This window comes from Coffea arabica, chromosome 9c (genome assembly GCF_036785885.1).
Source record: "Coffea arabica cultivar ET-39 chromosome 9c, Coffea Arabica ET-39 HiFi, whole genome shotgun sequence".
Classification (NCBI taxonomy): Eukaryota; Viridiplantae; Streptophyta; class Magnoliopsida; order Gentianales; family Rubiaceae; genus Coffea; species Coffea arabica.
In genome coordinates this window covers 40,154,574-40,178,917 of record NC_092326.1, presented here as the reverse complement: position 1 = coordinate 40,178,917, position 24,344 = coordinate 40,154,574, and the positions used below count along the sequence as shown (strand labels likewise).

Here is a 24,344-nt window from a genome sequence, read left to right as displayed (position 1 = left end):
AAATTCCTGTGTGGCATTATCCATACATTTTATGCTAAAAGTATGCTTGGGAAGTTCATGCGAAGATAAGTTAGGAGAAGAATGAACATCTTCTTATTCTTTTTACATTGTCTTGTCACTCAACAAGTCTTCATCGTATAGTCTTCTCCCTTTTCATTTTTTCACATTGTTTGCTTTTCAGTTCTTCTTACTTTCTTAGACCTTGTTTAAGATTGCAGTGCATTTTCAAAAAAATGTGCTTTTAAGCACTAAAAATATTTTAAAGGTGTTTGATAACTAATTTCTCCTAATTTAAAGAGGCCATGTTGGTTATTTGAAGTATAAACAAAGATATCAAGACTATATTGATGGCTGAAAAATAAGTTTAATTTCTTCATTCATCAACACCCTATTTATAGTGCTTACAAAGAAACAAACTAAAATAATTTTAGCTAACAATTCTCTAGAAAATCTCAACAAAAACTACTTGATAACATGATCTTCTACCTAGCAAATCTTAGTTAAAATATTTGATCCTAACAATAAAACTTATTCTTTTACTAATCGAATGATTCTGATATCAAACTTAATCTGATAAAATCTGTAGGAAAAGTTGGCATATCTCAACACTCCTCCTTGGCACTTTTACTGCAGATCCCCAACTGTCTTCTTAGGCATTCAAACCTTGTTTTGGACAAGGCCTTCGTAAAAATATCTGCAATCTGATAATCAGTCTTGCAATGAACTAGAACAATTTCTTCATTCTTTTGAATTTCTCGAAGAAAATAATATTTAATTTTGAAGTGCTTAGTCTTCCCATGAAACACTGGATTGTTGGAAATAGCTATAGCAGCTTCATTATCAACAAAAATTTGAGTAATTTCTTGTTGAACTTGATTTAGATCAACTAACAATTTCCTAAGCCATAAGGCTTGATTAACAGCGGTCATAGCAGCAACATATTCTGCCTTAGCGGTAGATTGAGTTACCACATCTTGCTTCTTAGAATTCCATGAAAAACATCCAGAACCCAGGTTGAACAAGTACCTAGAAGTGCTCCTCATATCATCATATGAACCTGCTCAGTCACTATCTGAATAGCCATGTAACTCCAATTTTTCTGATTTTTTGAAACAAACTCCAAAGTCAGCAGTGCCTTTGACATACCTGAGTACTCTTTTTGCAGCTTTGAAGTGCAACTCACTTGCACAATGCATAAATCTAGACAGTAAACTCACAGCATACATAATATCAGGCCTTGTTGCTGTAAGATACATCAAACAACCTACAAGACTTCTATATAGGCCTTCATCAACTTTGGCAGCTCCATCATCTTTACTAAGCTTCTCGTTCTCCATCAATGGAGTGCTAATTGATTTACAACTTTCCATATTAAACTTTTTCAACACATCTCTTGCATATTTGTGCTGACTTATGAAGATTTCTTGTTGAGATTGAATAACTTCCATACCAAGAAAATAGGACATCTCTCCCAAGTCTGTCATTTCAAAGACTTGCTTCATCTGCTCCTTAAACCGATTTACCAAGATTGGCTTACTTCTTGTGACAAGCAAATCATCAACATATAGTGAAATAACAATTATATCATCATTGACAATTTTTACATAAAGAGTTGATTCACTCAAACTCTTCTTAAATCCAATCTTCAGAAGATGATCATCAATCCTGCTGTACCAGGCTCTTGGTGCCTGTTTTAGGCCATATAGCGCCTTGTGAAGTAGGTACACCTTGTCTTCTTGACCTTTCACTGCAAATCCTTGAGGTTGCTCCACAAAGATCTCCTCCTCCAAGTAGCCATTTAGAAATGCTGACTTGACGTCAAGTTGACAAACTCTCCAGTCCTTTTGAGCTGCAAGTGCTAGGATCAACTTGATGGTGTCAAATCTTGCTACTGGTGCAAATGTATCCGATACATTTGTTATAAATGTCAGAGAGTAATTTGGTACCTCTAACTAGAATATGATCTATTGATTCATCAATATTCTCCTCCTGCAATTCTTTAGATTCTGATCCCTTGAAATGTTCAACTTTGGAATTAATCCAGTCCCATGTTGCATATTCATCAAAATGGATGTCTCTACTGACTATCACTTTTGCAGTCAAAGGTTGATAAACTTTATAACCTTTGGTACTGCTGCAATAGCCAATTAGAATCCCAACTTCTGCCTTTTCGTCAAGTTTGCCTCTCTTTACATCAAGAATATGTGTGTAGCAAATGGAGCCGAACACCTTCAAGTTTTGTACTGAATATTTATATCCAAACCAAGTTTCAAACGAGGTTCTACCATTCAATAATTTTGTAGACAATCTGTTTAAAAGATACACTGCAGTATTGACAGCTTCTGCCCAAAACTTCTTTGGCAATTTTTTCTCAAACAACAAACACCTGGCCATCTCCATGATTGCCCTATTCTTTCTTTCACTTACTCCATTTTGTTGTGGAGTGTAAGTGACAGTTAATTGATGTTCAATTCCTGCATCTTCACGAAACTTGTTGAACTGATTAGAAGTATATTCTGTTCCATTATTTGACCAAATTACTTTAATCATCTTGCCACTTTGATTTTCAATCCAATTTTTAAACTTCAAAAAAATAGCAGCAACCTCTGATTTTTGTTTCATGAAGTAGACCCAACAATATCTACTGAAGTCATCAATGAAAACTATGAAATACCTGCTGCCATTTAATGAAGAAGTTCTCATTGGACCACATACATCTGTGTGAACAAGTAGAAACCTTTCTGAAGCTCTCCAAGATTTGTTGTGAGGAAATGACAATCTGCTTTGTTTATCCAACTGACAAACTTCACAAACTCCACCTTTATCTTCTATAAAAGGCAAGTCCTGCACAAGACCATTCTTATGCATGTAGTTAAGTGCAAAATAGTGATAGTGGCCCAATCGTTTATGCCATAATTCAGATTGATCCACTAAACTTGGGTATGCACTTGAACCTGCTTTCAACCAATTTAGAGAAAAAATTTTTCCATTCATTTTTATTGAAAAAAGTTCACCTCCATTTTGATCATAAATGACGCAGCTCCTATTTTTTAAGACAACAGAATAATTTTTCTCAAGCAATTGTCCAACACTCAACAGGTTTTGATTAATTTCAGGTACATATAAAACATCATAAATTATTTTAGTACCTGAACCATAATCAATAACTACATTACCTTTGCCTTTCACCCCAATACAATCTCCATTTCCAATTTCAACTTTGGAAATATATGATTTATCCAATTCCTTGAATATGGACTCATCATATGCCATGTGATGAGTACAGCCACTATCAATTAGCCAAACTTCACTGGAAAGCTTGCTTGCAAAGCAAGTGCCCACAAATAATTGCTCCTCCTCTTGTTGGTCAGCTATTTGAGCATGTTGGTCTCTTATGTTATTTTTGCATACCTTTTCGACGTGTCCCTTCCGATTGCATGACCTACATTGGACGTCAGGTCTCCACCAGCAATATTGTTGCAGATGTGAAGTCTTTTTGCAATGTGGACATTGAGGAAATTTTCCTCTTCTTTCTTCATCTCTGCTAGACTCACCTTCTTTCTTGCTCTTCTTGTTCCACTGCTATTTCTTTTCTTTGCCACCTTGTTGATTTTGAATTTTGTCTTTCATCTGAAAAGCACCTTCTACTGCTTCCTCCTTTCGGATAGCTCTTTTCTGCTCTTGTGCTTGTAATGCATTGATTAGTTCTGGCAAAGTGATTTGAGACAAATCCCATGAATCTTCAAGAGAGGAAATTTTGGCCTCAAACCTTTCAGGTAAGCTTACCAAGACTTTCTCTATAACTCTACTATCTGGTAATTGTTCTCCAATCAATCTGATTTTATTCACAACATCTAAGAGTTTGTCAGAGTACTCTTTGATGTTTTCTGTGTCTTTCATCCTAAGGAGCTCAAACTCTCTCCTAAAGTTCAAAACCTGCATTTGTCTTGTTCTATCATTGCCTTGAAAAGCCACTTTGAGAGTATCCCAAGCTTCTTTTGCAGTTTCACAAGTCATAATTTTTGTGAAGACTGCATCAGAAACTGCTGAATGAATGCACGTCATAGCTTTTGATCTCCTTTTGACTGCATCTCTATGAGCTCTCATTTCTGCAATAGTTGGATCTTCCGATAATTCAGGAATAGGATCTGTCTCTACCACATCCCAAAGATCATTAGCATCGAAATAGGACTTCATTTTAACAGCCCAGATTTGTTAGTTTTCACCAGTAAAATTTGGAGGATTGGACAAGAAGTTATTTCCTGGCATTTTGATGTTGAAGGCTTAAGTGTATAATTTTATAGTGAAAAGGGTTTCTCACCAAGTTCATTCACTCTCAAAGAAACAGGCCCTTAAGATTTAGGCTCTTGATACCACTTTGTTGGTTATTTGAAGCATAAACAAAGATATCAAGACTATATTGAGGGCTGAAAAAGGAGATTAATTTCTTCATTCATCAACACTCTATTTATAGTGCTTACAAAGAAACAAACTAAAATAATTTTAGCTAACAATTCTCTAGAAAATCTCAACAAAAACTACTTGATAACATGATCTTCTACCTAGCAAATCTTAGCTAAAATATTTGATCCTAACAATAAGACTTATTCTTCTACTAATTGAATGATTCTGATATCAAACTTAATCTGATAAAATCTGTAGGAAAAGTTGGCATATCTCAACAGGCCAATTTTTAGTAACCTAAAACACTTTGTTAAAAGCACTTATACAAAAATGTTTCTTTATAGCAACCGCAAACGGAGCCTTAATCATGTATAATCACCTGTGAGAGTTGTTATCACATGGGAGAAGTAGGAATAAAAGAGAAGCATAAATCCTCGTATGAGAGTTGTTATCATAGGGCTACAATTTTCCCATCCCATACTTGAACTCTCTCTATTTTGAGAGCTTCTCTCTCTAGTTTAAGAGCTTCCCTCTTGCGATAGGAGTTTTCACATTTCGAAAGTCAGCCGCAACCTAAAAAAGAAAGAAATTTGAGATTCAAAGTAAAGAATAGTGACTCTTCAACTTCCGTACAACTACAAGCATCCAAATATAGCAATAATAACCCTTTGGTGTGTTACGCCTCTATTTTTCTGGTGTGAAAATGGTTATGATCCTGGGAACTGTAGAAGGATGCTAACCGTAGAGGATGTCGGTGTGTGTGTTAGAAGAATTTGAGTGGGTTGGGTAGAGGTCTTGTTTGGTTTTTCAGCTTGTACTTGGTTTTCTAAGCTTTCCCGTACCTTGTGTTCTTTTACTCTTTTTTTTCAGGTTTATGCAACTGGAGTTCTGCGAAAGGAAATAGTGCAAAGGTGGTGTCAAGTAGCTAGATTTCTAGTAGATGGAGGAGGAGTTAGCTTGCGCTTTCGACAAATTCGAGCTCTCTACAACGGAGCTGGAAGGTGTAGATCTCTATTCGGATGATGCTAGAGAGGGTATGCAAGAATGTAGTAGAAGCCTAGTTGGAAGGGTGATTGGTGATAAGGTGGCACATTTTACAGGGGTTAAAAACTTTACCAACCATGCTTGGGGGTATCCCAAAAACATGGCTGTAACTGAGCTAGGACCTAACCTCTTTCAATTCCAGTTTGAAAATGAAGATGACCGTGAAAAAGTGATGGTGGGAGGGCCGTGGATTCTGGACAATCAGGTCCTAGTGATAAAAGAATGAGAGATGGGATGTGAAAGAAAGCTCCACTACTTTAGATATGCTTACTTATGGGTACAGATCTAGAATCTTCCAGTCCACTGGTTGTGTAGAATAGTGGGTTTTGAGTTAGGGAAACTCTTTAGGTCAGTAAGGGAGGTAATTTGTCCACCAGGGGGGAAGAAGGCAGCCATATGAAGATAATGGCAGAGGTTGATGTACTACAACCCCTCCTGAGAGGAACCTTGGTGAAGCTGGAAGGAGTGAACACCTGGGTGGAGTTTAAATATAAGCGATGTCCGGACTTTTGCTATAATTGTGGGATAATAGGCCACGGGGACAAGTCTTGTAATAGGGAAACGAAGGATGGGCAGTTTGGTAGGTAAGGTCAATATGGTGTTTGGATGAGAGCAGGGAACATTATGGCATCTCCCTTGAAAGTTTACAAAGGGACGGAAATAGAGGTAAAACAAAGGGGTATGGTGGTATCTGTGGGGAACAAAGAATCTGGAATTAAGGTTGGAGCAGCTAGGGAGAAAGGTTCTGGGGGAATGGTTGATATGGGTAGTAGAGGGAGTGATAAGGTGGGTAAGAATAGTGACCAGAAAAAGGAAGTAATTGAGAGGAAATAGAGAGAGGTTCTGAGAGAAAACAATGAGCTGGGAAAAAAAGTGAAAAAAGGGGATGGGGATAGGGGAAAACAATTAAAGGGGAAAGAGTCAAGAGAAAAAGAAAATATAGAAATATGTAAGGTGATAGTGGACCTGGGGACAAGTAAGAACAGGAAGGACGATCATAGTCCAGTGGACATGGTGGTCGAGGTTTCTCCAGAGAAGGAGGTGAAAGACAAAATTGAAAAAGGGGGTATGATAATTCATGCTGCTAAAACTGGAAAGAATGGGTGCCGATCACCAGTTAATGAAAGCAAACAAGGGGGAAAATGGAGGAGGAGTTTGCGGAATAAAAGAGTACCTTTAAGAGACATAACAGGTAGTAGGATAGTGAGCAGGTTTGGAGAAAAAAGAAAAATGCAGGATGATAAACAAGAGCTGAACCTCATGGAGGAGGACTTTGAAGAAGGCTCAAAACACAAGCTGGTAAAAAAGGGACGGAAATACTGCCCAACAGGGAGGGGAATTGGAGGCCAGCCCCACAATGCCTCCATCAACACAATGAAGGTGGCGGTGTGGAATTGTCGAGGTGCAGGAAGCCCCTTGACAATTCCCCAACTGAAGGAGGTACTTCACCTCCACTTTCCTGATATCATGTTTTTGTATGAAACAAAAAACCAGGAAAGATATATGAAACAAGTTAAAAAAAGAGTTAATTTTGAGAATAGCTTTGTTGTGAATCCTAAGGGTAGAGCTGGGGGGTTAGCTTTGTTTTGGAAGGAGGATGTGGTACTGCTGGATGTACAACGTTTTGGCTGGTACATTGCAGTGAGGGTAGTAGATAAGGAAACAAATGATGACTGGTAGCTGGTAGGAATTTATGCAAGTACGGAGGATAGAGTTAGGAAACATGAATGGAAAACAATAGAGCAAAAAAAAAGGGAATGGGGTGAGAAATGGGCTGTTAAGGGTGATTTTAATGATATTTGCTCTAATGGAGAGAAATGGGGAGGGAGAGAAAGATTCGATGATAGCTTTAGTGACTTTAATAACTTCATTTCTGGGAATGAGTTGGTGGATATAGGGTTTGTAGGGATCCCTTGGACATGGAGTAATACATGGGATGGGGAGGGGGAGGTAAAGGAGAGGTTGGACAGATGTTTAGGGAGTGTTGGATGGATGCAGTTATATGAAAATGTGACTTGTGAGCATATTGAAAAAGAGGCATCTGATCACTACCTCCTTATGGTGGACACGAACCCGCAACAAAGGAGAGGTAAAAGAAGGTTTTTCTTTGACCAAAGATGGGCAAAAGACAAAGCATCTGATATGGTAATTAAAACAGCTTGGGGGAGAGAACAACATGGATCCAGAATGTTTAAAGTAGTGGGAAGAATTAAGGAGTGCAGATTAGCATTGATCGATTGGAACAAGACAGCCAAAGGTAATGCAAAGGCAAAAATCCAGGAGATAAAGAAGCAACTGAAGGCAACAAAAGCGGCGGATGAGTGGTGCAATAAGGGAGTCATTACAACTTTGAAGCTTCAGTTAAGCAAAGCCTATAAGGACGAGGAGCTATACTGGAGCCAGAAATCAAGAAGTAGATGGCTCAAAAAGGGGGACAAAAACACTGCTTACTTTCACCAAAGTGTCATGGCTAAAAGGAAACCTAACAGGATCAGCATCCTCCAGAAAACTGATGGGGAGTGGTGTAGGAGTGACCAGGAAATTGAGGACGAATTGTGTACACACTATAAGGAGCTCTTCACCTCCAATAACCCAACAGAATTTGATGAAGTGCTACAAGGCATACCGCGCACTAATTCCAATCTTATGAATGCACAGTTGATTAAACCTGTGGATGAGTTGGAGATCAAACAAGCTATTTTCTCTATGTTTCCTAACAAAGCTCCTGGAGTTGATGGTATGTCCCCGTGTTTTTTTCAAACATACTGGAGCATAATCAAAGATGATATTGTCAATGCCATTACTAGCTTTTTTCATACGGGCAATCTCCTTAAGTCTATTAATGAGACCATTATTTTCCTAATCCCCAAGGTTGATAACCCTGTGATGCTAACTAATTTCAGACCTATTAGTCTATCCAATGTTTTGTACAAAACCATTTCCAAGCTGTTGGCTAATAGACTGAAAAAAGTTCTTAAGCACTGCATTAGTCCATCTCAATCTGCTTTTGTTTAGGCAGACAAATTCTTGACAATGTTATCATTGCTCATGAACTTTTACATTTTCTGAAAAGCAAGAGATCTGGCAAAGTAGGCTTCATGACCATTAAGCTTGATATGTCTAAAGCTTATGATAGAGTGGAGTGAAAATTTCTTGGTAGAATTATGATGCACATGGGTTTTTGTCCTACTTTTGTTCAATGGATCATGACTTGTATTTCCACTGTTTCTTACTCCTTTAATTTGAATGGACAAAAGATGGGATGTGTCAAACCTTCCAGAGGGATTAGACAAGGAGATCCTCTATCTCCTTATTTGTTTATCATATGTACTGAAGGACTCTCAAATTTACTCAAGAAAGTTGTGGATAATAAGTATCTAATTGGTATAAAAATCTGCAAAGACAGCCCCATGGTGTCTCATTTATTTTTTGCAGATGACTCCCTCTTGTGTTGTAAAGCTAGCAAACAAGAAGCTCAGAAGATCAAGGAGATAATTCAGCTTTACAGTCAAGCAACTGGACAGGTGGTAAATTTTGTCAAATCTACCATGTTTTTTACTAGAAATACTCGCATGATGCTTAGAGGGGAAATTAGTGAGGTGTTGGACAATATGAGGGAAGCTCACAGTGGTAAATATCTAGGTCTTCCGATGACCATTGGGAGAGCTAAAAACTAGGTTTTTGGGTATTTGTTCAGTAACATTAGTAGTAAGCTTCAAGGATGGAAACAAAAGTTGCTTAGCCAAGGGGGTAAAGAGGTTTTGATCAAATCAGTCATCATGGCTATGCATACATACATTATGTCTTGCTTTAAAATACCCAAAGGTTTGTGCAAAACCATTAGTGCTAGAATCGCAAGGTACTGGTGGGGTGGTAGGGAATCTAAAAAAGAAAGTACATTGGGTTAGGTGGAGTAAACTTTTAGAGGTCAAAGGGAAAGGGGGGATGGGTTTAGAGACCTGGAACCCTCCAATATGGCTCTGCTTGCAAAACAAATTTGGAGAATTGTTACCAATCCAAATTTGTTAGTAAGCAAAGTCCTGAAGGCTAAGTATATAAAAGAGGATGACTAGTTAGGACAACAACCACCTAACAATGCTTCTTGGTGCTAGAAAAGTATGCATAAGAGGGGAGAACTACTTCAACAGGGGCTATGGAAAAGAGTGGGAGATGGAAGGTCAATGAAGATTTGGCATGATAGATGGATACCTGGCTTGGGTGATGGAAGAGTAACAACGGTTAAACCAATAGGATGTCAGCTCGAGTTTGTCCACAAGCTAATAGAGGGAGGAAAGTGGAAGAATGATCTTTGAAGCACTGGTTTAATGTTGTTGATGTGGATCATATTACTAATATCCCCCTTAGTTTATATGATAGAAAAGACAGATTGTTTTGGAATTATAGCAAGTTTGGGATTTACACTGTGAAGACTGGATATGTTGTTGCAAAGGAGCAAAGTGAAATAATGAATCGAAGACTTGCATCTGATCCGGAAACCAGCTGGGAAATTAGAAAGCACACAGTATGAAAAAGATTGTGGAGCCTAAATATTAAGATGAAACTGAAACATTTTTTATAGAGATGTCTGCAAAATGGAATGGCCACAAATGAAGCTCTCTACAAGAGATTTGGAATCAGTAACAAGATATGTCACTGCTGTGGGGAGGAAATGGAAACCATTGAGCACATTTTCTTCTTCTGCCCAAAAGCTAAAGTGATATGAAAGTTAGCTCCTGTAAGGTGGGAGGGCTTAGTTGCACTACAAGGTAACTTGTGGAGATGGTAGGAAGCTGTGACGCAATCAGCAAAGGAGACACAAGGAGCAGATAGAATCAGGCTTACGGTGAACCTCTTATGGCAAATCTGAAAAGCTAGAAACAAGTTAACATTCCAGAGTGAGTTAGTGGATGCAAAAGTAATAATAGACAAGGTACAACAAGAATGGATCGAGTATGAGGCAGCGTATGAATCAGACACAAGAACAAATTTAGGTCCCGAAATGGAAAGACAGGTCTAGCAGCGATGGGAGCCTCCTAAGGAAGGAACAATGATGATCAACACGGATGCAGCAATTTCAGCTAAAATGATCAGATCAGGATTGGGGATCATTACAAACTGGTGCGGGGTGATAGTGAAAGCGAAGGGAATTACTGAGAGGAGGAAAGGGGAAGCAGCCACAAAGGAAACTCGAGCAATCAGAGGTGCGCTGGAAATGGCTCAAGGTGCAAGATGGACAAACATAGAAGTCCAATCTGACTGCAAGTATGTTGTGAGCCTCATCAATACGGATAATGTTCAGGAATGTAGACTCCAAACACTCCTGGATGACATTGATGTCCTGAAGAAAAGATTTGAAAGTTGCACTTTCTCTTTTGTTCCCAGAACTGCTAATAGTTGTAGCCATGAATTGGCCCAATTCGCAGTCAAGGCAACTAGAAGTTTTGAATGGGAAGGTACATTCCCAACTTGGCTTTCAACTTTAGCTAGGAAAGATATGGGGGTAATTACCTTTTTTTTTGTAATTAGCCCTTATATTATCAAGTGTTAATATCTATAAAAATATTATCGTTTGTCAAAAAAAAAAAGAGAGAGTTGGTATCATAGGGTAGAATTGGGAATAAAAGAGAAGCATAAATCCTCATATTGTGACAGTGACCAGAGCTTGGATTTTTTCTTCTATGAGGGGTCAAAAGTTTTCTTAACAAAATTATCTTAATATGTTATGTTCAAAATAATTTCCATCTATTCAAATATATGTCATCTAATCAAATATTAACTTTAATTATAAAAGTATGTCTATTTCATAAATATGCAGCACAATCATAATGAAAATGAAGACAAGAAATAACCTTTATTTAAATATCTTATAACATTACAAAACATCCAAGTTGCACATTATAAGAAGATACTCCAATATGCTACTTGTGTGCGCACGCGTGCATACACACACACACACATATATAAAACTTGCAATACAAATATAACTATTTTCAATTAAAAATAAAAATAAAAATTATGTTAACATACTTTGAAATTTCAACATCTTTTCTTAAAAGTAAATTGAACTTTACGCTCTTTCATAAATCCAAATTCATCTATGATTGAATCAGTGCTAAATTTTCAGTAACTTCCTTTTCTATCTGCACAGTTAGACAATCATTCAAGAAATTATTTCTATCTTGTTTCTAAACTTTGTCTTGATTATTTTCATAATTGAAAACACCCATTTTGTAGTTGCAGTTAATATAGGAAGAGTGTGAACAAAACTAATCAATTTGTTGACAAGAGGATAGATCACTAATTTTCTTGTTTTTATCAAGTCTTGAAGTAATTATTTGTATATTTGTATATGGGTCAACAAAAGAACAGATCAATGATTTTAAATATTTTATCAATTGGGTTAAGTTGTACATTTATATATAGGCCATTAAAGTAATTACTTTTGTTTTAGTCCATTGATAATTATGAACTGAGTCTTTCTATTATAATATATCAAATTCGATCAATTTACTATAGATCATCAAATTATATATTTAATTTTTTGAAAGTTAAATAATTAGCACAATAAAAATAAATAACTATTTTTTTAGAAAAATTAATTCAAAGGTGGCTATATGCATAAACTTTCATAATACAAATTAAAATTGTAAAAAATTAGGGAGGCCAACTTTATTTTACACATATATTTACACACTATGAATTAAAACTTTCAAAACTTGGGTGGGGAGCCATGGCTCCCCTCAACCTTCCATTGACTCTGTCATTGACAGTGACGAAGAAAATTAATCCATACCAGAGAAAGAAAAGAAAATCCAACCATAATATCGAATACATAACTTTATAAAATGCAACAATGCGAATAAGAAAATGAATTCTTACCCAAAAAGAAAGAAAATTCATCAGAACATGTGGGCTGGGCTACTCTTCAATACCCATTCCTTTTATGTTCCCTCAATGTATTAGACAAATAACACTTGTATCTAATTTCCATCAATCAATAGTGGAAAAATGATTGCTTTTACCACGGTTTTTTTTTTTTTTTTTGTAAGTGGGAGATTTCAAATTTAGGAATATCTCACTTACACTTCTTCCCTCCATACCACCCAACCCATTTCTTTCCTAGAGGTGTAAATTAATCAAACTATCGCGTGTAGCTCTGTTGAAGGGTTGAATCGAATTTGGCATTGAAATAGTTCAAACTACTTGATAAGGTAATAGAATTGAGTTCGAGTAAAAAAAAATCAAAACTTGAATAGTCATCAAGCTTTATCTAGTAGCATATTTATAATATAATTTTTAATTATTTATTATAAAATTATGAAATTTACAAAAAAATTGAACTTGAAAACTCGATTTGATCTAGCTCGACCTCGAGTTAGAGTTCAATTTTGAAGAACTCAATGAGCTCGAGTTCAAATAGTTTTACTCAAGTTGAGCTCGAGTGGTGGACTAGCCTAGCTCCTCCAATTTCTTATTTGATTACTCTCTCTGTTGTAGTTGTGCTTGTACAGGACATTTTCATACTTTCTTGCATAAGCTGTTAAAATAAGATATGCGAACTCCCCACCAATGTAACCAACACTCTCATAGTCTCATTCCACTATTTTGAGACCCATCGAGTTCCCTGAAGCAAACAAAGCAAAGCAGAGGAAGACTTGATCTGTTTCCCTTCAGCAATTGTAGTTAACTGATTTAATCTGTCTGCTTTACAATACTTCATTTTCCTACCACAAAAGATAACACCTAAACTGAAGTCCTTGATAAATTGTACATCCAGCCAAAATCTCCAATGCATAACTTCACATAACATAACAAATTGACCCCAAAAAAAAAAAAGAGAGATCTCCAGTCAGAAATTCAGAAAGGAAGAAAAAAAAAAAAAAAAAACGGGTTCCTCCTCAGTCACCTCTGCAGTCCCTACAATAAAAAGGCAACATTCATGGCCATAACCAAAAAAAAAAAATGTAAACAGAGCTATTCACTCAGCATAACCAGTAACCCTGTCTATTATTGCAGCCACAATCTCTTTAGACTCCTTCAGCAGCTTGTTGCTTCTAGTTAATCTCTCGCGCCTTTCGGCAACCATGGGAGACTCCTCCAACATCTTCTTAATGCCACCGCGATTAGCACCCATTAACTCATTGACATTTTCGGATTCCAGGTCCTTGTTAGCTAGATTGTTAACACTAAACAATATATGGAGGGCCATGCCATCTACCAGTCTCTTCAGTACAATTTTCCAGTATGCAATCATTCTCATTTTCAAATCAGAAGCCTGTTGCACAAAAAGCTGATGCTTTCGCAGGTGCCCAATTTCAATGCTTCCCAATCCATCAATCGTCATGCTTGAAGACCGGGATGGGTTATTGATGATCGCCATAAACTGTTCCTGACTTGCCCTCAGACTATTCCAGGTACTCAGATACTCAGAATTACAAGTATAGTCAGAAAGTTTCTCCATTTCTATATCTTGCATTGCCCACTCAACTGACTGGCCCTTCCTCTTCTCAAATCTCAATTAGATTTTCAGGATGCTAATTTATTCAGGATGTACTAAAAAAAAAAAGCTAAATAGACGATTCATGCATGCTACTAAATAAAATACAGCAATTCATGCAAGCATCTTAAAACACATATACATACATATGGTTTAAGCTTGATTTAGGACCTTACAAAAAATACCTCATAAAATGAAAAGTTGGACTTCAGGATACATTATGTATAGTAACAATATCAAGGTTTAAAAAAAAAAAATTTTGAGGGATTGTAAGGAATAGGGACTTAACAAAGGAAGATAACATTCACATAACCCTATTTGATATTGACATGCAATGAAAATTAAAGTAAAAGGGTGGAGGGATATGGTAATCATAAAAACCACATAATAATCTTTTTCATTATTATACTTTGTTTTATGGCAAAAAATTATATAATTTTGTATTCTCAAAATGACATAACTAACAATTCATATACAAAATAATAGCAGGTCCCATCATTATTCCTACAAATTTATTCAAATAATTCAAGAAAGATTATAGAACGATAATTAATCTGATGTCATGTACTAGAAGAAAGCCAAAATTGCTGTTAGTGTAGAATAATGTCTCAAATTTATGTAATTTAGATACATTCATATTAATCACATATAAATTCACATTTGTCCATATAGCCCTCTGTTCAATAAGCCCCAGAAACAGAAATTAACACACATAATTCAAAGGACATTAATAGAAATAAAAGGAACATGCAAAACAAGTAATGTAGATCCAATAGAGCTGAATTCATAAACATGAATTCCTAATAGAAATGATTGATACTAGCATCTTAAAAACAAGCAAAAACAGAAAGCCCGGGTCAGAATTTTAGTGCAGAAACCCCGTCCATGATTGAAGCCACCACCTCCTTGGAATCCTTGAGCAGCATGATGCTTCGATTCAACCTACTCCTTTTATCGGCAATCATAGGAGATTCCTCTAAAAGCCGCTGCATCCCACCACCATCAGCTCCCATTAGCTCATCGATAATTTCTGCCTCCATTTCCTTGTTAACCAGATTTTGAATGCTAAACAGTAGATGCAGAGCCATGCAATCTACCAACCTCCTCAACACGAGTTTCCAGTAAGCAGTCATCCTCATTTTCAAATCAAAAGCTTGTTGTACAAGAGCTGCAGCGTGATTGCGCAGATGTCCCACTTCAATATCTCCAAATCCGTCGATGGCTATAATCGTAGGCTTTGAATGATCGTTCATTATTTCCATGAACGGCTCATGTTTTGCCATCAGATTATTCCAAGTAGCCACGTACTCGGGGTTGCATGTGTAGTCAGTCAGTTTCTCCATTTCTATGATCTCCCTGACCCACTCAACTGATTGTTCTTTCTTCTTTGCAACCAGATTCTGTGTAGCCCTTCTAATCGAGGACTGGAGCTGGGGGTAGTTTTCGCAATGCTTCATCAGCACTGGGATTAGCACTGTTTCAACATAGCTCCAGATTTTATTGACAAACCCAAATGGGGTTGCAGATATAAGCTTGACCTTCATCTGCAAAAAAGCAAGAAAAGCTGTTCGTGGAAGGAAATTCGGCAATCCAATTCCTTTTGCTTCCTCCAATATGCTGATTTCATCCGATAAGAACTTTTGATTTGAATAATTTTCACTACATTTAGATTGTAATTCATCAGAGTAGATGCTCAGCATCTCAGCCAATCTTGCGGTGCTATGCATATGTTTCTCACCAGGGTACTCGTCAAACTCCCCCCTCAGAAAAATTTTCCTCAAAGAATCTTTGGCTAAAGATAAAATGCGCATAAAAGCTGTCATAGCTTCCGCAATGGAGGTCAAATTCCGTGGCAACTTGTTCATCTCTGTCACATTTGCACCGAGTTTTTCATTGATCTTCCTGATGATATCCGGCAAGCATTTTGAAATTATGGTTGCCTGAATGTGCACCAATTTCTCAGCTAATACAGGAATGCCAACCATAGATTCACTGATCATAGATAGCAAAGGATGTGTTTGAAAAAGCATAGCTTCTTCAGCTCGTGCTTCCTCATAAGATTCGTTTCCAATACGATTCCTAACGCAAACATACCCAAGCCCAATGTTCACATCGTCTGCTGTTACCTTTTCAAGCAGGCCTTCAGGGGATTTGTCAGTTTTGGTAACTACGGCTAGCGTCCTTTCCCCGGTTTTGTCAACTCGTTGGGACATACGAATTGATTCGCAAGTAGTAAAATCAACCGTCGCTGATAAAACGTTCAAGATTATGCTTTCTTCCGGTTTGATATACTCCATGATTATTGCTGATATCTGCTCATAGATATCTTCAGGCTGACCATGAACTGGAACTCTTGTGATGCCGGGCAAATCAACCATTGTTAAATCAGGGACACCATTCTTTTTAACAGTCAACGTTAAAGGAATGTTGGAAATTCCCTTGCTTCGGCCAGCAATTTCATCAGTTGCAAGACTAATGACATCAGCAACATTCTCCTCGTTAGCTGACATAACCTTTCCATTGAACTCTAAAAACAGCTCTGGCTGAGGATCAGGATGACTCTGGAGCCTCATGATCAGCGGAACCCTGGTGCAAATACCTTGCCCTCTGGGAAGACTAATGTCAAATGTCTTGTACAAGAAGGGAGTTAAAGTTGCTTGAAGTGTAGCATAATGTCTCAAATTGGTATCTTTCCATATGTGATTCTAGATATATTGGTATTTTTCATGCACAAATTTACATGTTTTGACTTTGTTGAACTCATATCTTCTATAGTTGAACTTTTAATTATACTCTCGAGGAAAAATTCATGCAATATATACATGTTTAAGATTAGGTATTTCTCTTGTAGCATTTTTTTTTTCATACAATAGAAAACGTTCCACTTTTTAGGAAATTGCATTTACTTTCTTTCATCTAATTTTTTTTTTTTTAAAAAAAAAGGATAACCAAACATGAATTAGAAACAAACTGTGGTAAAAGGTGAAAAATCCACTACATTACTAGTCAATGATCCGGTGAAGTAAATTTCATGTTATAACTACTGCACAATCTATAAGTGTGTCTGGATAGGAGATTATTTGCAGTAGTATTATTTGAAATAATAACTGTAACAACTTTTGTGATGTGATATATGTTAGATAAAAAAGTTATTGAAAAAATATAAAGGTAAATAACAATTGTAATTGTGATACAAACACAATTTTTTTAAAAAAATTAGCTAGTCCAAACATACTTAATTATTTTTGCATCATTTGGGCACACAGTACATGCGCTAATAGTGCTATAATCCATTCACAAAGTGCCCCTATGTTAATTAATCCTTAACAATTCAATAATCTATCACAAGGCTATAAAATTAACTGATGGTTATGGAATTAGTAGCTTCTTACTTGTCACAAAACTTCAAGCTCTTGCAGACCCAAATCACAATGAAAATTCACAAAAATGTATTAGTCCGATTCTATTCTTACCTGGGAGGCATTCACTTGTGTCAAAATTTTGTATTTGTCACGTAATGATCCAAGCCTTTTCTTGTACTACTCTAAAAAGTACAAAAAAAAAAATGTGGTAGACCAGAGAGAGGCATTTAGATGTTTCCTATGGATAGAATGGAACAGCTTTGGAGGACCCTACTGCCACTGTATCATTTTGGGAATCAGCCCAAAAGCACCAGGGCTGTTAAATTCTGAATTTTGGGTACGCCTTAAATTTTTTTATTTTTTTTTTATCAATCGTTATTCCTACTCCTACTCTATTTTAATCTAATTACAGGGAGACCCAACTAGATCTATGAAAGACCGATGGGAACAGAACCACCATCGGATCAGATGGATGCACCACGCACCCGTCTGAATTTTTTGAAGAATCACAATTGTAGCAAATTGGTGGGAGACAAGGTTGGTGATGGCCACCAGCCTAAGACTGATGGTTTGGGCAGGCCTTAATTGGTGAAGAAAAAATTATTTATCTCAGATTACGAGCCGTACATTGACTATTTTAATATGTGTAAAATTCACAAAAAAAAATAAATTCAATTTATACAGTATTCAAGTTGATTTACATTCTGAACAAATACATTTACATTTTGTTCAAATGCACGAAATAGATTCGGACGGTTTCACTGGTAAAAGTCCTAGATCCTGGTAACAGTCCCAGTCTTAGATCCTTAAATTCTGAGCTGTGTCGGCCCAATCCGCAGCAGGAACTTCAGATTTCGGATGATGTTTCTATAAAGCTGAATTCACATGATTGGCTGATCTTTCTGCCTGAACATTCGCTGCTGCCTGTTTCTGATGTGCCAGCTTTTCTTTTCTACTTTTTCATTCACAATCTGTTCTGTATAAATGAAAAAAAGAAAAAAAAGTCTGATCGACAACAAATCAATCATGGGACTCACCCCACATTTTCAAGAGATATTGCTCACACTTGCTACAAGTTTTATTTACAAACAAGTCAAAACTAGCTCTGTTGATCTTGGGTCCCTTGGGCACAGAGGGCCCTCCTTGTTTAAGGTTGTGCCTATACTCAATAGCCACTTGTTCAAAAACTTCAACATCAAACATGTTCATCTTCAATGTCGGATTCATGTGATCTCTAACATATGCAAATGCCAATTGGTCCCTTGGATTGAATGCCTCCAATTCATTGAATACAAGGCACGAGAACAAGTTTGTAGCCATACTATGCTTTCTTATGATTAGAGCAGTGTCTGGCACATCTGCAAAAGACAAAAAATGAACAATTTTAATGGTTTTCCCTGACTAGTTGAACAGCCAGAAAGTAGTTGAAAAGCAAACCACTAAGCCTTGGCTTAATAGCCAGTAAAAGATGACTAAATTCTCTTTAGGTAGTGGATCAGTTCAAATTCCATCTGCCAGTGAAAAAAATTTAAAGGAGGTGTCAGAACATCCCTTTGATCTACTCAGATTTTTATACCTATATATTAGATTCTTTTGACTCTTCTTCTTCTAAATTAAGATAAATTAGGTTATAGAAATGTTATCGGTGTCCTTAAAAAAAAATAGAAAGTAGTGGAAAAGCAACCCTAGTCTACAATCCATATGGCTGTTGACCCAAGAACTCACGTGTATTTCCCCTATTGTTCTTGTTTCGGATAATAGAGTTTTTATCATCCAACAACTGAAGCCATTTCTACCTAACATTAATCTTCCCTGTAAGGAAGGTCATAGAAAAATACATGTCCACTGGCTAGATGAGGTAGAAGAACTCACGTGCATTCGACATATTGTTCTTCCCCTCCTTAAGAGAGAGGGAATTTTTGGTTCTCAACCATCGAGCCAAGAATGCAGTGCAAGTGTTTGGCTTGTTTTCATCACCAAACAACTGAAGCCACTTCAACCTAACATCAATCTTCTCTATAATATAACCCAAAGTCATAGGATGTATCCACTGGCGAGTTGACACATGAGCTCACTTGTATTCCTTAATTATATTATTCTTCCCCTCCTTCAAAAAGGAAGAAAAGGTTCAGATGATTGGTTCTCTGCCATCGAGGCTAAAATGCAAGGCAAGTGCTTGATTTGTTTTCAGCATCCAACAACAATGGCGATTTAGGCTTACTAACTCCAAGAATCTTCTCTAAAAACAAGGTCATAAAACATACCTACTTGACAAGTTGAGCCAAGAATTCACATGTAGCCAGACCTCTAGACAAGAATCGTCATTAAAAAAAGAATGGAATCCACATAAAGATTACCCTACAAGAAGCTAACTTGCTTAAAGATGACATGCAAAAGTTTATTACTATAACATCATCAATCCAAAAGAAAAATGCTTCCGAAGGATACTTCAATAATGTCTGCGTCCATATTACGTTTCCAAACTATAATCATGATTCAGGGCCTGCTCTTAAGGGGGTTGAAAAAGCAAAAGAGGCATGCAGCTGATCTATTGTGCATCCCTAATACATTTCTCAATGGAGTACAGCTCATTAACTTAAAGGAACAAATATTAATATGGCTAATCTCTGTCCGCAAGGTTGTCATCAAACTTCCATTCCTGTCTTTTTTGCTGTGTACGTTTTGTCAAATTTGTTTGAGACACGATTGCTTGCAAGCTACTACAGGCTCAACCGTCAATATGGACTGCAAATGGGGGCCATTATTCCTTTCTCCTTTGTGAAAATGTTTTTTTGTTTGGGGTGTTGGGGGGGGGGGGGGGGGGGGGGGGGGATGGTGTTTGGGGGTTGTCAATGAGCAGGCAAGAGGAAGTGTCGAGTACCTGAGGGATAAGGCTTGTTTGGGGACCATGGTTCCAAGCCATTCTCACAATACGTCTCCATTTGTGACTTCAATCCATCAACATCCCACCATTTCTTCCACCTTGCAGTTGCCATGGCTTCCTCCATTGTGTGAAGAAAGAATGGATGCTTTGAGATCGCCATATCAGCATCCTCCTGAATTACAAGTGAATGAACTAACAACAGCGGATCAATCACGAGTTGTAACTTTGCATCGATCCAGATACTATATTTTGAGTTGGGAAAAAGCCTGTGAACCAAGTACTTGAAAATCACTCCATTCATTGCTGCACTTTCATATAACTTCTCGCTTGCTACCTTCACAATCCTCCACACGCCAACTTTAGGTTCCTTGACTTTTCTTGAAATCAGATTGTGGTAATCGAGCCTGTCGAGGGTCACTTCATCTACAAACATGAAAAAACATACAGAATCCAGTGTCTTTGCCCCTAGTCCCCTTGGCTGCCTAATTTTGTCGTGGTCGCCAAATATGGCTGACACCACCACAACTCTGTCACATCTGTCCATGATCGCTCGATCTGAGAATGAATTCAACAAAAGTACCCAAAAAATAGTAGTATCAGTGCCTGTAAGCAGCCATAAAGATTTCCTAGAAATTACAACTTTTTTTTGAGGAAACTCAATCAAGTGGATGTTTTTCTGTGTACTAACACTAACCGTGAAACGTAATTGGGATTCCTTGAAAGAATCCACAAGGGATTTCAGCTCCATCCCTGGGATGATCAAAAAAGGAAAATCTTTTCTGAGTGCTGAAATTGCCACCAAAACTCTGAGCATTCCTCTGCATATAATTCAGAGTCCGGGATCCTAATGCGGTTGAATTCCTACATAAATCTTGTATTTCTTGGGAAACAGCAGCATAATCTGGATACAGAAACAAAAACCCTTTATGCAATAAACAACCATAATCGGATCAAGAATCAAGATGAATGAGAATCCTCTCACGCAAAAGTTGATCGAGACATGCATATGTACCTGAGAAATAAACAGGGGAATCGCATGAAGAACGAAGGGTTGGAATGGCATACTTGTGTTCTCCATAAGAAGAAGGGTAAGAGAAGAGAGAATACTGAATGGGATCAAATGGGGATGATCTGAAGAGGCATTTGGTATTGGAGAGAGTGGTGTAGAGAGCCAAGAATAGAGAGGAGAAGAAATAGAAGAGGGAGAAGCAGAGGAGCTTCGATTGGAAGAGAAGTGGCTTGGAAGTTTTCAAGGACACCACAGCAGCCATTTAGCCTGCAAACATAGCCCCATATGTCATCCATCATCAACCAACTCTGGATATAACCAATTCAATTTCCTCCATTTGTTTTTTCCTCACGATTTTATGGAATGTACGATACTATTAAAAATTATTGTACTCTTATATTACTGAGTTTCGTGATTTTTAAGATTGAAAATGACACACCACAAAAAAAGAAGTGAAGAGTTTGTAGAATTGTAAAAGCAATAAACTTTAAAGTTGTTCTGTTCTTTTTGTTCTTTTCCTTTTAATTTTTTTGTACACTTGGTATCATCTTTGGATTACCAGGAATTTTATCACGGTATAAATCAACTGCTTGCAAGTCTAATATTTGATTTTTTGATCTTCAAATTTAATTGATGGTTTTTTACCAATGAAAATTCTCGAAATATATGCATCCCTTATGGATACGAAATTTCAGAAGCAATTTTTGAAGATGTCTCTTACCATTAGCCTTGTTCTCGGTTGTTTTTAAACTTTACAAAAATATGATGACAAAAAATGATTATGGAGAAATCAGGATCAGCAAAAACTACTTTTTAAATGATTATAAATTTTAACTTTTTTGGTCATTAAAAAATTTATAATTAGAATCCAAAAGTAATTGAGAACATCATAAAAATAAATTGATTTTCCAAAATCAGTTAAAGTAATGTACCGTGATTACAAAATCTTTAATTAATTGGAATTCGGCCCCAACAAAAACGAGATTGTCATTGAGTAATGAGATAATTATCTTGCTATATACATTTGGGACAAAACGACATAATTGGATTTCAATTTTGTGGATCCAAATTTTAAAATTGATGTTTTATACTAAGAGAAATGTTATTTACGCTCTCTTTTTTGTTATTTGCGCTTCTACTATCATTTTATTATATAGTTTTCATTTATTAGACTATATAATATAACATTTTTCTTCGGAGTTGTAAGTGGAAATTTGCAAGCCAAAGATGAAAGTAGCTAGCAGATAAAAACGAAAAAGAATCCCAAACAAGAACCTTTTTCTTTTTCCTTAATCATTACGTGGGAATATTCTTGTGGTGCCATGTTTATTTGTTGATTTCATTCTTCATGATGGAAAATGGTTGATGCTTCAATTACTACAGAATCATGAGAAGAAAGAACAGAACGAAGAAAACTACACCAGATGGGGTAGGTCAGTTTTGCCACCATGTAAAGAGGGAACAAATCTCTACCCCACATTGGAAGTTGGAACTCCCTCTCGAGCAAGTTAAAGTAGTAGTATATATGGAACATGCTTTCCTAGGAGATTGAAAACTAGAAGGTAGATTGGATTGGATGACAACCTGGTGACCATTTACCGATGAGAAATGTACTATTTCTGAAGATCGAAACAGTGCATGGTTCATTCATCTTCATTCACTGGTGCCTACAAGAATTTCCTTCCACAAAATATTTGCCAACTTGATTGAGCAGTTTTCTTATTATAGTACTTATAAATAGCATTTCAAACGGGGTTGATTTTCTTGTTTTACTCGTAAAACTGAGCTTATCAGTGCTCCATTCTTTTTTGGCTTTTGCTGATTTAGATATAAGAAATTGGAGCACAAAAAAATGGAGTGAAATAGAGAGGATCCTGCAATCTTGGCATGATTACCCAAGTTTAGATTTGCTTTTGATTCCACCATGGATCACATCTATCAAGTCCAGCACATTTACCACAAACCAGAAGTTGCAACAAAAAGTTGACAAACTAGGCATAATTTGATGTTGATGGCATCTGGTGGAGAACATTGACTTGGGCATCCGCCTTTGGCCTTTACTTCTGTTCATACTACTCCCATAAGCTTAAGATGTAGTATTTCCCAGTTTGCGTGATTGTGATCGTGTGTTAGGTCATCACCATTCGCTATTCAAGGAAAGAGACAAAAAAGAAATCGATCAATAATTGAGAAGAATTGAAAAGGGATATACAAAAGAATTGGGCACACCTTGTATCGGCCTGTACTACTATTTGAAGGTTCATTAACTTAGCTTCTTCCCACCAACAAACATGCAATATTTTTTACTTTTTGGGTACAAAAAACTGTCCATGGCCGGATTTGTTCTTGATTGATTAATTAAAATCTGTAGTCATCTAAAAAGCAGCTTACGTTGATTTCCATTATTCTTTATAATCAAGTTTTGTAAAATCTAAAGCAACCGAGAAGGAGACCTATATATCTTCAAGCTGCTTGTTACATTGTACCAGCCAGCTAATGTTAAAGGCCTTAGCATGTAAGCACTATGGTACTGCCCAGTTGCATCACTTGGAAGAGGCAAAACCATCTATCTACCGTTGATAAAAGAGCCAAAATTTGTATCAGAAGATGAAGCGCAAGAAGTTAGAAACTTGGTAGGTACTCCAACCACTAACCACTGCTGATAGTAGCATCGTTCAGCACCGCCAGAGGCAAAACGACTATGTATGTTGTCCCTTTGAACTTGGTTGCCTTTTCAATATCTTGCATCATGATGCATGGTCACTAAGTTGTCTTCAAACTTGAAAGGCATGCAGCAGGCACGTATTTAGTTTGTTGTTGGTGGATAGCAGCTGAGCAAAGTGAAACAATTAATTGTTCATCTATTCGAGCGTTCATGGTTGACATATCAAATGTGTATGATTCTTTTGTACTGCATATATATATATATATATCTTGATTGAATCTCTTGTATTAGAAACATTCCCTTTGAGGGTTGAGACAATCTGATGTAAATCCTTACTAGGTTTGGACCAGTGTGTTTGGATGGTAAATTATTTGAATAATTTTGTGAAAAAATATAGTAACACTTTTTGATACGATACATGTGAGATAAAAAGGTGATTGAAAAATGTGTTGATCATGCAAGCAAATCAGTGCGTGTAA

General features: G+C 36.8%; 4 protein-coding genes across 4 annotated transcripts; 1 reads left to right on the top strand and 3 right to left on the bottom strand.

The window, feature by feature from the left end:
• Positions 1 to 3,582: 3,582 nt before the first annotated feature.
• LOC140014241 (uncharacterized) lies at positions 3,583 to 4,197 on the bottom strand. The gene has a single exon (XM_072064679.1). The coding sequence runs from the start codon at positions 4,195 to 4,197 to the stop codon at positions 3,583 to 3,585; it is 615 nt and encodes a 204-aa protein (XP_071920780.1).
• Positions 4,198 to 6,459: 2,262 nt separating this feature from the next.
• On the top strand, positions 6,460 to 8,463 carry LOC140014240 (uncharacterized). The gene is made up of 2 exons (XM_072064678.1): positions 6,460 to 6,888; positions 7,129 to 8,463. The coding sequence occupies exons 1-2, from the start codon at positions 6,460 to 6,462 to the stop codon at positions 8,461 to 8,463; spliced, it is 1,764 nt and encodes a 587-aa protein (XP_071920779.1).
• A 6,225-nt stretch (positions 8,464 to 14,688) lies between these two features.
• Positions 14,689 to 17,429, bottom strand: LOC140014239 (dynamin-related protein 4C-like). The gene is made up of 2 exons (XM_072064677.1): positions 17,419 to 17,429; positions 14,689 to 16,561 (listed from the first exon to the last, which is right to left on the bottom strand). Exons 1-2 carry the CDS (start codon positions 17,427 to 17,429, stop codon positions 14,803 to 14,805), a joined length of 1,770 nt encoding a protein of 589 aa, XP_071920778.1. The 3' UTR covers positions 14,689 to 14,802.
• Positions 17,430 to 17,959: 530 nt separating this feature from the next.
• LOC140014357 (alkaline ceramidase TOD1-like) lies at positions 17,960 to 21,528 on the bottom strand. Its single transcript, XM_072065115.1, has 4 exons — positions 21,204 to 21,528; positions 20,886 to 21,092; positions 20,189 to 20,746; positions 17,960 to 18,665 (listed from the first exon to the last, which is right to left on the bottom strand). The coding sequence occupies exons 1-4, from the start codon at positions 21,460 to 21,462 to the stop codon at positions 18,328 to 18,330; spliced, it is 1,362 nt and encodes a 453-aa protein (XP_071921216.1). The 5' UTR covers positions 21,463 to 21,528; the 3' UTR covers positions 17,960 to 18,327.
• Positions 21,529 to 24,344: the final 2,816 nt, after the last annotated feature.

Bases quoted from the DNA above. Each gene is read 5' to 3' on its own strand.
- LOC140014240 (XM_072064678.1), top strand. From the start codon at position 6,460: ATGGTGGTCGAGGTTTCTCCAGAGAAGGAGGTGAAAGACAAAATTGAA. The intron at 6,889-7,128 runs GTACTTCACCTC...GATGACTGGTAG, and splicing joins CAATTCCCCAACTGAAGGAG to CTGGTAGGAATTTATGCAAG.
- LOC140014357 (XM_072065115.1), bottom strand. From the start codon at position 21,462: ATGGCTGCTGTGGTGTCCTTGAAAACTTCCAAGCCACTTCTCTTCCAA. The intron at 21,093-21,203 runs GTACATATGCAT...TTCTGTATCCAG, and splicing joins TTCCCCTGTTTATTTCTCAG to ATTATGCTGCTGTTTCCCAA. The intron at 18,666-20,188 runs GTACTCGACACT...TGTCTTTTGCAG, and splicing joins AAACAAGCCTTATCCCTCAG to ATGTGCCAGACACTGCTCTA.
- LOC140014241 (XM_072064679.1), bottom strand. From the start codon at position 4,197: ATGAAGTCCTATTTCGATGCTAATGATCTTTGGGATGTGGTAGAGACA.